A 16,189-nucleotide genomic window follows, 5' to 3' on the forward strand; every position below is an offset into this window, starting at 1 on the left:
GCGCGCGCGCGCACACACACACACACCTCGGGCGTTCCAAAGTAGAGTCCTAAGCCGCTGACCTCCCTTCCCAGCACCCCGATGTTGCGACCCGCGTGAAGTAGGTGCGAGAAACAGCCCACTTGGAGCGGGAGGCAGTGAGGAAGAAGAGATGCCGGTTTCAGAGCTGGCCCCCCTGGATGCCAACTTCAGAGTACCTAAGAGGGTGCACAGAAGAGCACTGGGGCTTCCCCAGGGTTCCCGCGGACCACTGCTTCTCCGCACCACCTGCCTGAGGCGAGAGGACCAAGTCTCCAACACCCCCACCCCCACCTCGTTGGAGGGCGGGAAAGCCGCAGGGAGCCGCCCCCCGAGGAGCGGTGGGATCCGCGCAGCCCGGAGCCCCTCCCACCAGCCCGCGGAGCTTCCTCGCCGCGCAGAGGAGCTAGCACGCGCCCCGCCCCCTCCCGGTCTGGCCAATGGGCGCCCGGGCCGCGCACTGTGTGGCCCCGCCTCCGCCAGGGAAACTTGAAGCAGGAGAAAAGTTTGTACAGAGGCTGGAAGGGCAAGAGCGGAGCTCCGAACAGGCAGCGCGAGAGGAAGATGAACGGCCCCAGGTCAGAGCCTCAGGCCGAGTGGACCTCAAGCCGCCCCCAGGGCGCCAAAAGCGGCCTCAGCTGCAGCCGCCAGCCCCGGTAGCCGCCCGCGCTGCCTTGGGCTGGGAAGGGAGGCGGCCCGAGCCGGGGATCGAGGCTCGGTGCCACCTGCGCTCGCGGCAGTACACCTGAGCGCCGTCCGCCCGCGGACGAGACCTGCGGGCTTCGCAAAACTTGGATCGTCTTTGAAGAAACGAAGGAAAGGAGAAAGAAAAAAAAATCCAAGATCAGGCTTCACTGACCCATTTCGCTGTCCTTCTGGTTCTCCAAGGTTTTGAAAGCTGACCACTCTGACCCCTGTACCGGAAAATTGGCAGCCACCGAGAGCAGGCTCTGAGAAGGCAACGGCTTGGTAAGCTCCACACTGAGCGGGGCAAGGCTGAGGGCAGGGTGAAGGCGTGTCCAGGATATCCGAGGCTTGACCCTGGGGGCTTACGTGGCTGCCACCTCCGCGGCTACCACAGGTGAGATAGGGTTGGAAGCACTGGGCAGAGAGCGGTGGGCAGGCGCCCTTTGAGCCGAACCAGGGAGGGAAGAGCGTGCTCTCCAAATTATCTTCCGTAACCTGGTTTCAGTGAGACTTTTATTGACTCAGAATCTGTCGGGAAAACGAGCAAAACACTTTTCCCTTGAGATAAGTCTTGTTCATCTTGGCAGTGGATGAGTTGGCTTGGAGGAGGAGAATGGCAGTACTAACGTATAAATATTAATGCCAGTAGAGTGGTGCTGCTGGCAGGACGTATCCGGAGTCTGGAGATTTCGGTAGCCGCAGTTGGTAAGTGGCTACAATCCACAATGTAGGATCGAGTTGCTCCCCTGGTCTCATCAGCATATTGTCTCTTGGGCGCGGGTCTGACACCTTTTTGCAAGTGGTAATTTCAGCTCACCGCGTCTTTGTCTCTCTCCTACCAACCGCAGACCCAGCCTCGCGCTCCAAGGCAGTGTACCGCCGGCCACCACCATGGCCACCCCTGGAAGCAATACATCCGTCCTGGCCTCCGACCGACTGAACAGCCCAGTGACCATCCCGGCGGTGATGTTCATCTTCGGGGTGGTGGGCAACCTGGTGGCCATCGTGGTGCTGTGCAAGTCGCGCAAAGAGCAAAAGGAGACGACTTTCTACACATTGGTATGCGGGCTGGCGGTCACCGACCTGCTGGGCACGTTGCTGGTGAGCCCGGTGACCATCGCCACGTACATGAAGGGCCAGTGGCCCGGGGGCCCCGCGCTGTGCGAGTACAGCACCTTCATCCTGCTCTTCTTCGGCCTGTCGGGGCTCAGCATCATCTGTGCCATGAGTATCGAGCGCTACCTGGCCATCAACCACGCCTACTTCTACAGCCACTACGTGGACAAGCGGCTGGCGGGCCTCACGCTCTTCGCGGTCTACGCGTCCAACGTGCTCTTCTGCGCGCTGCCCAACATGGGCCTCGGCAGCTCGCGGCTGCAGTACCCGGACACCTGGTGCTTCATCGACTGGACCACCAATGTGACGGCGCACGCCGCCTTCTCCTACATGTACGCGGGCTTCAGTTCCTTCCTTATTCTCGCCACCGTGCTCTGCAACGTGCTCGTGTGCGGCGCGCTGCTCCGCATGCACCGTCAGTTCATGCGCCGCACCTCGCTGGGCACCGAGCAGCACCACGCGGCCGCCGCCGTGGTCCAGGCCGCCTTCCGGGGCTCCTCGGCCGCCGCCTCCCCCGCCCTGCCGCGCCTCAGCGACTTTCGCCGCCGCCGGAGCTTCCGCCGCATCGCGGGCGCCGAGATCCAGATGGTCATCTTACTCATCGCCACCTCCCTAGTGGTGCTGATCTGCTCCATCCCGCTTGTGGTGAGTGGCTGGGGCCAGGGCTCCACTCGGCCCTTTTCCTGCATCCACCTCCCTCCTCCATCTCCCGCTCCCTCCTCTCCCTCTCATTCCTCGGCTACCAACACGTCTCCTCCAGGTCGGGGCTGGATCTGCATGCTCTGCTTCTCAGAGCAGGCCCGACCTCTTTTTAGGCCCCGTCGCTAAAGAGATGCAGCAGGTGCCTTTCCCCCACATCGCCGTTTCCTTTCCCGAAAGCCGGGTTCGTTCTCTCTCTCTCTCTCTCTCTCTCTCTCTGTCTCTGTCTCTGTCTCTGTCTCTGTCTCTCTCTCTCTCTCTCTCTCCCTGTCTCTCTCTCACTCTCACTCTCTCACTCTCTCTCGGGACAGCCCCTACCCCTTGCTGACAGCCCCTACCCCTTGCTGCCTGACACTGGTCTTCAGCCTTCCGGGAACACCCGCCGCACTCTGTCAGATGCAGAGGGGAAACCCTTGTAGTGTGACTTAGCCCCGTCCTCTGCACTGTCTAGGGCAGAATCCGAAACGTCAGGTGGTGATCTCTTTGGTGTACACTCCTTACCATAGTGGGGTTTTTATTTATGTCGGGTTTTTTGGTACCTTATGTAGAATTTTAGAGCTAGAAGGGATAGTGGGTGCATTTTGGTCTAGTCTAACTCCTTCACTTTACACAGGGAGTGACTTGCTTAAAATAGTCCAGCAGAGCTAGTCTATCAAGCTGAACTCCCTGCTCTTTACCATGCTGGGAAGCACATCGCAGTGCACATGTGGCCCTACACAGGCATGGTCCAGACTCAGGTTCCGTCATTCTCTCTAGGGGCCAGGAAAGCAAGGTTTCTAAGGGGGCATATTAAGGGCAGGCTGATGTACATGGGGTATTGAATTCGAATCCTCAGCTGTGAGGGGTACAGTGCCTTTCTAGAGAAATGGGGTTTTAGAGATGGTCATCTTATTTATTGCCAAGCCAAAGCCTTGCAGCTTGAAATGAACCTCAGACCCTTCTGACTCCAAACCCTTCTTCTGTTATATTACGTCATGTCTCCCTCCTTGAACGCTTCTAATTTTGGCCTTCGCAGCAGTTTGTGTATTTGAGTTTTGGTACACTTTATTTTCAGGACACCACCTTCTTTAAAATTGCCTTTGGATCAACTTTCAAAATGTTTTAAAATGTCATAAGCAGGAAGGTTGAAAGCCTACCTAGTTCTCCTCTATTTGCACTAGAAACCCATGGGCAGATGCACATACTACTGTATCTAGAGTTTCTCTTGAAAGCAACTAGTTCTGAGTTTTTCCATCTCTCAAAACACCTCATTCCTGGAAATTCTAAACTATCAACTCAAAAAAGTTTGGGTTTTTTTTATGCTGACTGAGAGCAAAAGAAAATAAATGTAACAGGTTATTATTCCTTCTTTTCCCTTATTAATGCTGTTCGGGGATCTTTAATATAAAAATATTATATCTCTCGTAAAATTGACTGTAAATGGAAGGAACTTCGAGGTGGCTGAAAGCTTCTTGCCAATTTGTATAAACAGAAGTAAATGTAATTGGCCAGAAGGGCCTTTAAACCATTGCAGGACCCAGTATCATTTACAGAATTGATTGAGCCACATAGATATATTTTACTGTCTGTAATGGCAACTCAGAATAAAGTGAGATTTTGGAAGAAACAACTCTGCTCCTGCTGGGGCTTCCTTCTGTGGCCTCTGCCTTATGTTTTACAGAACAGTAAATGCCAAAGTGAGTTGTTGTTGTTTGCAGAACATGCACTTTAAGGAACTGAGGAATTAGAGCTAGAAACTTAGCAATAAGCACATACTTTAAAAATGTGTTTTGATTGGAGATAAGCATGTGAAGCTGTTGATTACCGCACAGTCACAGATGAATTGTTTTCTTCAAGCCTCTTATGGGCTGAAATAGCACATCTGACCCAATGGTGCAGGGCCATTTATCACAAAGCCTTTGACATTATTTGAGAAGCAAGAGGCAAGAAATCATAGGAGCTGTATTTGTGGTTTTCAAATTAACCATATTTTAACTAACAGGGACTATACTCTATATAAAGTCAGTATCAAGTAGTTGTTAAGTCATTTTACCCTGAAAATTGACAATGGCTCAGCTGAGAAGTAATCACATGGACATACCTTTGTAAGTAATAAGGAATCATACAAATAATGGCAGGTTCAGTTTTTAGCCTTTAGTTTTGGCCACTAAAATCTTATTTCAGAATCAATTTAATTGTAAATTAATGATAAGAATGGTGTCATTGTCCTACTCACCCAGCCACAGTTTAGCAATTACTGAAAGAATTAAAAGGGAAACATCCACAACGGTAGCCTTCCTTGGGTTACTTTTACAACTTTCTTGTTTTTTCATGTTTCTCTTATTCATATTGTAATTTAAGTTGAAAGTTTCTGAACTTTGACATTTAAAATAGTCAGATCTATCTTCAGTTCCAAGGAAACTAATGAAGCATCTCTTTTAACTTTATCAAATAAAGTTGGTCATTAATCCTATTTGAGGCAAATCAAACCCTTCGAAACATTTAAAATGCTTTGGAAATAATAGAGCAAATACAGTTTATGTGCAGTTTAGCAAAGCTTGACTCACAACATGTAAGGAAAACAAGCAGTCACTGCAAAAGACCCACATTTTTTATCTTTTGGACACCAGGGAAGGAAAAACTACAGTGGCTCTTAGAGGGCAGCTGATATTGAATTTAGGATCAAAAGTAAATTTTAATTTGTTATCCAAAATATATATGTCGCATAAATAGAACTTGGAATGGAAATTTGAGAAAGGTTGGAAAGTTGGTTGTGGATATATAAGGAACTGTGCTGAAGTTGCAAAATGTTCTAAAGCGAGTCATAAGCAATGAACAGAAAAGATGTAAATACAATGGACAGGGAACATTACATGACAAGGTTCTGTGGGAAGGCGGTGGTTGTCATTTTGTCTATTCTATTTATAACCAGGCTCTGGTTTTTAAAATACAAGAGAAGCTAAAGAAATGAAAGAATCTATGCTTAAGATAATAAAAGGGATTGAATTCTTTAGAAATATGTGAGAGCCTCCTAAGGTCCTGGTGTTAAATGCTGCAGCTGGATCAACGTCTCGTGTCTAATTTTGCAGTCACTAATGTTACGATAATGATTATAATCTAATCTTTTGCCTCAGGGCTAAACAGTTACACTGTAGGATTTGAAAAGGCATTCTCCCCCCATGCACAGGCAAGCCATGGCAGTATTTATTGCTTGCTCGTTTCTTTTATTTTCTTTCTTCTTACTCTGAAGTAGCAAGCATTCATCTCTGTTAAGGGCAGAATGGCCAATTTGATTCATCTTCTGCCTGGGATGGGTGAAACTTAGGTTTTCAGGAAAATAGCTTCCTGTGAGTGTTTATTTGTTTCCTTACTATAAACTAGTTGTCTGCATAAAGACTTCATCAGCATCTGATCAGCAAAGGTTTATTAGAGCAGAGGAAAGCTGTGTAGACTTTTGTTTACAGACTGAAAGTGGAGTCTTAAAACAACTGATGGGGTTTCAGATGAGTAAAAATCACATCTAGAGGTACACGAGGAATACCATAAATCCAGGCACTATTACAGCAGAACCTGAAGGATCTGATTATTGTTTTCAAATATATTTGGCTAAATTAAAAAATAGCAATGCCCCAAAGCAGATTTTTAGCCATAACGTAAAATTGCAGACCCAGCAGTAGTAAGTACCTTGAAGACTGCAAAGCAGCACATAAAAGTAAGGTGTTTTCCCTGCATCTCATCCGAGTCTTAAAAAAAGCTCTAGGATCCTCAACTGCAGATGAAGATTATATCATGCTACTTCCTGGGCGGCTGTGGGTGAGTCCTAGTCTAATGTTCCTTTCGCCATGCTGTGCTGACCTGTCAAGGCTTGGTTATGGAACATCTGCTAATAAGATACTTTTCCCCCAGAGCTGAAGTGATTCTTGCAGGCTCCTATTAGAATGTTGAAAGTTAGAGTTTAAAAAAACAAACACTGCAGAAATAAATTTTCAGTGTACAGACCTGACCTATAGAGACGAGGCAATTCGCCTGCAGTTAAATGGCCAGTTAGTGAGGCAGAGGGAAGGAGAACAGAGCTCTCACTCCACCACACAGCCAAGCACTCTCTCCACTCTCCTTTACTTAGAGATTTTTTTTTTGTCGCTAAATTAAAAAAAAAAGGTAAGCATTTCTAGTAACAGCTGTGTCAATTTTGGACTCTTCACAGGGCAGTTAGATAACTGAGCACACACAGATCACTCCTTTTATGTGCTCAGAACAGAACAAGAAGCACACACACACAAATCCAGTTACAGGTTCTTGTCATTTGTTGGAAAACATTTCTACCTCGACAGTCAACTACCAAATCAGTCTAATCAAAATCTCAACGTTCTTTTTCAATTAGACATTCCCCGCCAACAAGTTAATTCTTAAACAGGAAGTATGTGTTTTTGATACCGTGTCATTAACTATATACCCCAAAGCTACCTCTAAGCTGTGGTTTAAAAATTATTGGTATATTCCACAGTGGCCAAGCCTCCATATATTTGTACTAAAGCCCTTTCATAATTTGCTCATAAATTCTTTATGGAGAAGAGCCAGGATTTGAACAGAACGTGGGCATTTATCTTTACAACATGTAGCCTCCCTTATAGCTTTCCTGTCATCACATCTAATTTTGAATTTATCATCTTTTCTCCAAGTTATGTTCCAATGCTCCTGAATCCTAATGTCTAGTCATCTTTGAGAAGTTCAGAATATTGTCATGTATGCCAATTCTAACAAGAAGCCACAGGCGCAAATCTGCAGCTACTGAAAAATAGACTAACTTTTAAAATTGCAAGAGACTGTATGTGTTGTTTGTATTCAGTGAATTCTTTTAAGGTGTTCCCCCACCCGCCTCCGACTCAGAGGTTCAGTTTTCTCAGCAGCACACTCTTCCAAAACTGAAAACTGCCTGAACATGTTTATTTGTGTAACAAGAGCCCATTGGACATGAATTGCAGAAAAGTGCTTTCCCCTCCCTACATGACACTGAAGTCCTGCTGTGGATGGCCCCATCTTAATCTGGGGTTTCCCCCCTTTCGGCAGAGCAAATCAAGTAGCCTTTAAAGTAAGGCAGAGATGGCTATATTTTTTTCAAACCTTATGAAGTGCGTGGGCATTTTGTTCTTTTTTGCCTTCTTTTTCTCTACTTCAAGTCAGTCTCCATTGAGAACATGCTGCAAAGGAAAACTCTTTCATCTTGATTTTTTTCAAATGATTTGACCAACTTTTGAGAATGTTTTTACCTGAATTTGGAATGTTGCTTTTCAAACTCATGTTTATGCTACCCCGTGAGCTCTCCTTTCCTGAGAAGACATTAAATGACCAGGTTCAGTAGCTTGTATTAATCGTAAGCACCTCCCGACCATGGAACTCCGAAATAAGGCTCTTTCATTCCCTTAACAGTAGTCAGAATTAATTACTGCTGAACATGAAGTGAGCCACAAAGATGATTCTTTCCTTGCCTCTCGTCACCTTTGATTATGTAAGTCCATTATTAATTTTTTTTAACAACACTCTGGCTTTTCTGAAAGGTCATGGGAATTTAAAAATTGAATGGTAACTCCTAATATTACATTCCCTTAAATAGCTACAAATTTCATTCCTTCTATATCCATTTCAGCTGTTCAAAATTCTTCCTCCTTTCAGTAGTAACCATGTTTCCCTAGAGGAAGCGGTGGGAGAAACAACTAGCAACAAAACATTTCTATGTTAAAAATTTGAAAAAAAAAATTTGAGAAATGCAAAGTTTAGAATTAACCAAGATTCTGTTTTGAAAGAGGGTCTTGGAGGTGGCTGGGCAAAATGCTTCTTTTTCTTTTAAATTTATTTGTTTGTTTTTGGCTGTGTTGGGTCTTCGTTTGCTGTGCGAGGGCTTTCTCTAGTTGTGGCAAGCGGGAGCCACTCACTATCGCGGCCTCTCTTGTTGCGGAGCATAGGCTCCAGACGCGCAGGCTCAGTAGTTGTGGCTCACGGGCCTAGTTGCTCCGTGGCATCTGGGATCTTCCCAGACCAGGGCTCGAACACGAGTCTCCTGCATTGGCAGGCAGATTCTCAACCACTGCGCCACCAGGGAAGCCTGCAAAACGCTTCTTAAGCGGCCTGTGGGACCAAAAACTCCCAAATGGAGCAACACTGCCACCTAGAGGCTGGAAGTCTCAAGTTCGCACAAATCCTGCCTTAGGTTTTTCACTAGAGGCTACTACACACCAGGGAAGGCCTGATACTAACAGATTTAAATCTATCCTTTCTTTTACCCTTAGGAACCTACTGTGTGAGAGTAAAATACAGATCTCATGCTTTTTACCAATAATTCCCTTGTCAGGAAATAACTCTTAAACAGAAAGCCAGCCGGCCTTAAAACAGAAAAAGCAACATGGAAGTCATCTGGAGACCTGGGGCCCAGACCAAAATCGCCCACCAACAGGGTGGGGGATCTAAATAAGGTTCTCAAAACGTCCAGGTTTCTGTAACACTTCATCTGAGAAAAGGTCCGTCCGTAGACCTGAGGGAATCTCGATGCCCAGGCGCAGCTGAGAACCTCAATAAAGAGTATGGTGGGAGGAAACCAAGATGCTTTGTTTCACTGGTTTTTGAAAGGATAGAAAATCAGTCATCCTTTGTCTTGATAGTATCATTTATCCAAACATGGTTTCTAATAGTATTTTAAGAGTAGTCATCATATACTTCTGTTCATTCTAGTTCAGTTTTTATTTAGCTGTCTTCCAGAGATCAAGGTAATAATTTCATCTTAGAGCCATTTGACTGTGTTATTCTATGAGATTTGCCAGACTGCAATTGCTTATTCAAAACATTTAGCACCAGATGTGTTTTAAATTCAGAACTTCTTGGCTTTTAGAAGAGTAATTTAGTAATATACTAAATGTATAAATGTATAAAATGTAATATCCCCATCAGAACTGGAACAGGACCTCTGGAGCAAAACATAGGAATATTCACATTAAGTAGAATAAATAAAATTATAAATCACTTCATGGTCTAGTCAGTTCAGGTTTTACAACCAAAAACAAAACAAAACAAATGAATAACAAAACAATAACAACTTCTTGATAAAGGATTATAAGCCTGTGGTTGACTGAGGTCTAAACTCCAGTGTAGGAAGAAACAGAAATGCAGTTACACCTCACTGATCTATAGCATCATCTAGAAATAAGTTTCATATAAGTTGAGTTTTGCAGATTAATGAAATTTATTTACACATTTTAGACTTTTTAATCCAATTTGTTATAAATCTTTCTAAAATATCCCTATTCTTTCTTAGTGACTCACACACCATGAATATTAATTATTATACTGTATGGCAAAGTGGCAATGTCATCAACTCTTATTAAAGTTAGAAATATTTGTCCCTAATTAAATGGCTCCAGCTATGCTTTTATGAGTTCTTTCTTCTTTTTATGGTTTTTAATGCATCCTCCTTGGCTGTGAGACTCACTTCTTACTTCTCCCTAACCTTAAATAATTACTGAAGGCAATAATAATTATCAAATAATTACTAAAGACAGATGGCAGTTATCTTAAAACCACTATTTTTATATGAATTACAGTGAGATTTTTATATAAAAGATCCTGGTGGAATTAGAAGTAAGACCCAGACATCATCATCATCATCATCATCTCCTTTAAGAGAAAAATTCTGGGTTTTTTTTGCATTTATATATATATATATATACACACACACACACACACACATTTATTTATTTATTTATTTATTTTTATTTTTATTTTTTTTTTGCGGTATGTGGGCCTCTCACTTTTGTGGCCTCTCCCGTTGCGGAGCACAGGCTCCGGATGCGCAGGCTCAACGGCCATGGCTCACGGGCCCAGCCGCTCCGCGGCATGTGGGATCTTCCTGGACCGGGGCACAAACCCGCGTCCGCTGCATCGGCAGGCGGACTCTCAACCACTGCGCCACCAGGGAAGTCCCACATATATTTATTTATTGAGATATAATTGATATATAATATTTTTGTTTCAGGTGCACAGCATAAGGATTCAATATTTTTATATATTACAAAATAATCACCACAATAAGTCTAATTAACATCTATCCCCACACATAATTACAAGATGTTTTTCCTATGATGAGAGCTCCTAAGATCTGCTCTTCAGGAGTAAATGTGAAAGTGTACATTTAACAAGTACTTTTTTGAAGCAGACTCATAGGTATAGAGAACAAACTAGTGGTTACCAGTGGGGAGAGGGAAGGGGGAGGGGCAACAAAGGGGTAGGGGAGTAAGAGGTACAAGCTATTAGGTATTAAATGAGGTACAAGAATACATTGTACAACACAGGGAATACAGCCAATATTGTATAATAACTATAAATGGAGTATAACCTTTAAAAATTGTGAATCACTGTATTGTACACCTGTAATTTACATAACATTGTATGTCAACTATACTTCAATTTTTTAAAAAGAGAAAAAAATAACAAGGGCTTTTACCTCTAAGGAATAAAATGATAGTCTTCCTTCAGTTTACACAAATTCATACTCTTTTCATTGAGTCATTTGAAGTTCTCAGAAGTTGGCATATCATTTCATTCTTCCATGACTTGTCATTTTAAGTAGAGTAATTGTATGTGCACCAGGCTTCCCTGGTGGTGCAGTGGTTGAGAATCCGCCTGCCAATGCAGGGAACATGGGTTCAAGCCCTGGTCCAGGAAGATCCCACATGCCACAGAGCAACTAAGCCCGTGTGCCACAACTACTGAGCCTGTGCTCTAGAGCCTGCGAGCCACAACTACTGAGCCCACGTGCCACAACTACTGAAGCGGGCACGCCTAGAGCCCGTGCTCTGCAACAAGAGAAGCCACCACAACGAGAAGCCTGCACACCGCAGCAGAGTAGCCCCTGCTTGCTGCAACTAGAGAAAGCCCGTGTGCAGCAACAAAGACCCAACGCAGCCAAAAATAAATAAAATAAAATACTATGTCCTTCCTTCTAAATTCAGCAAACTCCCCCTCATCCATCAAAACTCAGTCCAAGCTCCTCTCCCACAGGAAGCATCTTCTGATGCCCTCCCCTCCAGGTCTGGGCTAGCTGTGCCCCCTGTAAATGCCTCTCATCATTTACCCCCAGCAATAGTTGATCTACCTTCCTGTTTTGCACGCTGGAGGTTACTCTCTGCCTTCAAGTGTTGTTTGGTCTTTAATGCAACTTTTTGTGCCCAGAACCTATCACAATGCCTAACACACAATAAAGGCTTACTATTAAATGATTAAATGCATGAAAGAATATGAGTAAATAAGTGATTACGGTAAGAGCAAAAACGTTTAACTGTCAAAAATAAGACTCCACAACAGCAAAAAGGTTGTTAGGGTCTCCTTGTGTTTACTTCATTCATGCCATCCCTGTGCCTGTGCTGGGCTGGCAGCGTGCCCCTTCCCTTGAATAGCTCAAACTGTACTAGAATGAGTTGTCATCCCTATTGGGCTGTCCAGAGAGCTCATGGCTGTTTACTGGCTCAAATGCTCCAGAGACACAAAGGAGGGATGGATTCCCTGAGTGGCAGTTGTTGAGCAAAACTATAGTTCCCAGGCAGCAGGGAGCCAGTGAAGGTTTAGCAGCCAAGTAGCATAATCATATCTGCATTTTAGAAATAATCTCCTGGTGGTAGTTTGGAGGATGAATTGGAAAGAACAGAAATCGGAGGTGGGAAAGCTAGTTTGGTGGTTGATGCAGTTATCCAGGTGAGGAATGCAGTTAGAGGGGAAAAAGGGGAAAGGTTTTCTTTTTTTCTTCTTTTCATTTATTGTATTTATTTCTTGACATATAGTTAGCTTATAGAAAAGATTTTTGAAGGAAGAGTGGATAACACTAGATGATTATTATAACTGGGGAACAGATTCATATAGAGAAAATAAAAACTATTCTCTGGTCATTCTAGATGATAATAGATTCAGATATTGGTTTAAAAGTTTCCAGGCTATTCTTTCTAGATCCTAAAATAAATTTCTGGGCTTTTCTGTGATTAGATGATTAGTTGACTTCCAAAATAAGTTGCATTTAAATATATACAAAGCCAACTGGCATAAGGAAATGAGTGCCTATTGGGGAAAAAAAAGATACTTCATTAGATTTACAAAAACTTGAAAGCACTCACAGAAATGAAGTTAATAAAATTCTTCTCCAGGGAACTTCATGCATATGTTACCTGTACACACATTGCATTCTTTTATACCATCTTTGATCTTGGAAAGATATTCATAAGGTAGTTACAAATATATTAAAGTTACACTGACTTGAAACATAAATGTTAATCAATGGTTTTTCTGAAGCTAAATGTGTATGCTGCTCTTTTCCTGACACTTAGTAACAGAAAAGAGGGCAGCTACCTAACGTTACTAAGTTAGGTGTTGCATAAAAATGTTTCTCCCAGCTGCTTAATGATAAACACTAAATGTGGGCATCTCATTTACACAGGTGCGGGTGTTCATCAACCAGTTATATCAGCCAAGTTTGGAGCGAGTAATCAGCAAAAACCCAGATTTGCAGGCCATCCGAATTGCTGCTGTGAACCCCATCCTGGATCCCTGGATATACATCCTCCTGCGGAAGACAGTGCTCAGTAAAGCGATAGAGAAGATCAAATGCCTCTTCTGCCGCATCGGGGGTTCGCGCAGAGAGCGTTCAGGGCAGCACTGCTCAGACAGTAGAAGGACATCCTCTGCCATGTCCAGCCACTCTCGCTCCTTTCTCTCCCGGGAGCTGAAGGAGGTCAGCAGCACGTCTCAGACCCTCCTTTACATGCCAGACCTCAGTGAAAATAGCCTTGGAGGCAGGAATTTGCTTCCGGGTGTGCCTGGCATGGGCCTGACCCAAACAGACAGCACATCACTTAGGACTCTGAGAATCTCAGAAACCTCAGACTCCTCACAGGGGCAGGACTCAGAGAGTGTCTTACTGGTGGACGAGGTTGGTGGGAGTGGCAGGGCTGGACCTGCCCCAAAGGGGAGCTCCCTGCAAGTCACATTTCCCAATGAAACACTGAACTTATCAGAAAAATGTATATAGTAGTGAAGGAAAGAAATACAGCACTATTTCTGGAAGCTTCTAAGATCCTGTGCAATAGACACATAAATGAACTGTTTAGCCGTGCTCAGAAGGGCCCTCTTCATTCTACAATGCACATTAGAGAATATCCTGGCTTTTGGACACTTTTCAAGCAATCAAGTTGATTCCTATGGGTCCCGAGGTCTGAAGCACATTGGTTGCCATCTCGCTAGGATACAGGATTTCGGTTACAACTTGATGGCTGGGAAGATGTACCCTCAGTTTTTCTACTTGATAGGAGGATGGCATAAGTTTGCTATTTTCATAACATCAAGAGCTTTATATCTGGCACACAGCAGAAGGCCAGGTACAGAAGGGCTCTATTCCAATAAACTAGGAGGACTATCTTATGGATGATTTAAGTGTCTCACTAAAGCATGAAATGTGAATTTTATTGTTGTAAATATGATTTAAGGTATTTAAAGTATTGTCTTCTCTGTGAGAAGGTTTATTGTTAATACAAGGTATAATAAAATTATGGTAACCCCTCTCCCCCTAGTATAACCAGCTGAAGTTGCAGATGTTAGATATGTTTCATAATCAAGTTCAGACTATGGTGTTGAAAATTCACAGTGAGAGTCGTATCTATAAAAAAGATAAATTTTTAAAAGAAAGAGTTTAGCACTATTAAAGGAATAAAGCAAAATACTATTTAAGACACGAAAATTACAGGCCAAAATGTTAAAGTTCTTTCTAAGCTATGTGTAATACATAGTAGAAAACGTTTAGTGATGCTGCATGCATTTATCCAGAAAACTGTGATTTCAGGAGAACCCAACATGCTGATAAATATTTTGTACTTCTGTCTTCTCTAGCTGGTACTTTTTAAAATGTAACATAAATTTTAAAAAGTGTTTAATAAGTAACCCATAATTGAAGTGTATAATATAAAAATAAAAAGTCTAAGCAGCTTGTTTTTCCCCCAGAAGTGTGCATAGTTTTACTTTCCTAAGGAATGATCTAGAATATTCTTTAAAATTTAAGAGAAAGGCAGATTGCACCATGAAGGGCTTTACTTGGAGGCGTGGAAGGATTGGTTAAGTTAGCCTTTCACAGATGTCACAACAGAAGGGGTACAGAAATTGGGCATGTAAGGGTCATCTTTTAAAAGTTTTGTGTTAACGCCCAGTAATGCTGTACACATATTTGAAGGACCTTCTCAAAGAAATATTAAGCATGTTTTGTTGCTTAAAGTGTTTTTGTGAATTGCTTGGTTGTAATTAAATTGAGCCTGATAGTGATGTGGTTTTAAGCAGTTGTACCAACTGAAATTATTTTGGAGATTATAATAAATAAATACACTCAGTCTGAGTTCCATATCATCAGTTTTGGAAAACTTGTGTGATTTCTGTGTGTTTGTTTCAGGTCATCTTTCATCTTTTTAAATTGAAATATTTAAAATTTTTTATTTTAAAATAATGTCGAAGGTAAAGTTACAAGAATAGCACAGAGCCTTGGATCCACTTAATGAAGACAGGCATTTAGAAACCAAGATCTGGGTGCAAAGTGTACTCAAAATTACCAGTCTGTATGGATAGTAGGGGAGACCGTATTATGCTTAACTTGCTACATGTAAAGGATCCAAATATTTAATATTAAAAAATTAGCATAAACTTGTGAACCTTCCTACTTGTTAATTCTCTAGATCAGTGCTTTTCAACTTTAGCATGCATCACAGTCATCTGCAAGTCTTGTGAAAACATGAAGTTTCTGATTCAGTAGGTCTGGGGTATATCCTAGGTGATGCTGATGCTGCCAGTATTAGAACACACTGAGTAGCAACAATCCCCAGGAGTGAGGTTATGATTTTTTTTTTTTGCGATTTTTTAAGAGAGATTTTTGGATGATATCAGAAAAGCAAGACTGTCATCTTCACAGTCCTGATGGCTTAGTGATTTTCGGCTGAGGGAGGGCTACCTCAGAAAAGGAGATCTGGCTCTTTCTATTTTACCATGCTAACCAATGAATAAGAAACAGTGTTTTCAGAGAATATTTTACTTGTGAGAGAAGCTTTTGTTTTTCTTCCATGTATATGGACAATGAGACCACATCTAAATTTATGTATAAATGAATATATATATTCATCACCCATGTTCATGGAGAAAAAACAAAGCCTCATTCAGAAGTTAGCATTACTAATAGTCAAGGCATACTCTCACTCATCCTTTACTTCAGGTTCACCACCGAGAATGCTGATTCTGGCTTATTCTTTTTTTTAATTGGAATAAAACTCACATATAATAAAATGTGCCTTGTAAAGTATTGCAGCATATTCATAGAGTGCAACCATTACTCCTAATTCCAGAGCATATTCATCATGCCAAAAAGAAACCACATACCCATTTGCAGTCACTCCCAATTCACCTTTCCCCCTAGACCCTGGCAACCACTGTATCTCTATGGATTTTCCTATTCTGGACATAAATGTAACCATACAATATGTGGCCTTTACTGTCTGCATAATATTTTCAAAGTTCATCCATGTTGCAGCATGAATCAGTACTTCATTCCTGATTTATGGCTGAATAATATTTCATTGTGTGAATATACCACATTTTGTTTATCCATGCATCAGTTGATGAGCATTTGGGT

General features: G+C 42.9%; 1 protein-coding gene across 1 annotated transcript; it reads left to right on the top strand.

The window, feature by feature from the left end:
- Positions 1-1,596: 1,596 nt before the first annotated feature.
- PTGER4 (prostaglandin E receptor 4) lies at positions 1,597-13,558 on the top strand (the record flags this gene model as incomplete). Its single annotated transcript, XM_079704095.1, has 2 exons — positions 1,597-2,466; positions 12,968-13,558. 2 exons carry the CDS (start codon positions 1,597-1,599, stop codon positions 13,556-13,558), a joined length of 1,461 nt encoding a protein of 486 aa, XP_079560221.1.
- Positions 13,559-16,189: the final 2,631 nt, after the last annotated feature.

This window comes from Hyperoodon ampullatus (assembly GCF_949752795.1).
Source record: "Hyperoodon ampullatus genome assembly, chromosome: 4".
Taxonomy (NCBI): domain Eukaryota; kingdom Metazoa; phylum Chordata; class Mammalia; order Artiodactyla; family Ziphiidae; genus Hyperoodon; species Hyperoodon ampullatus.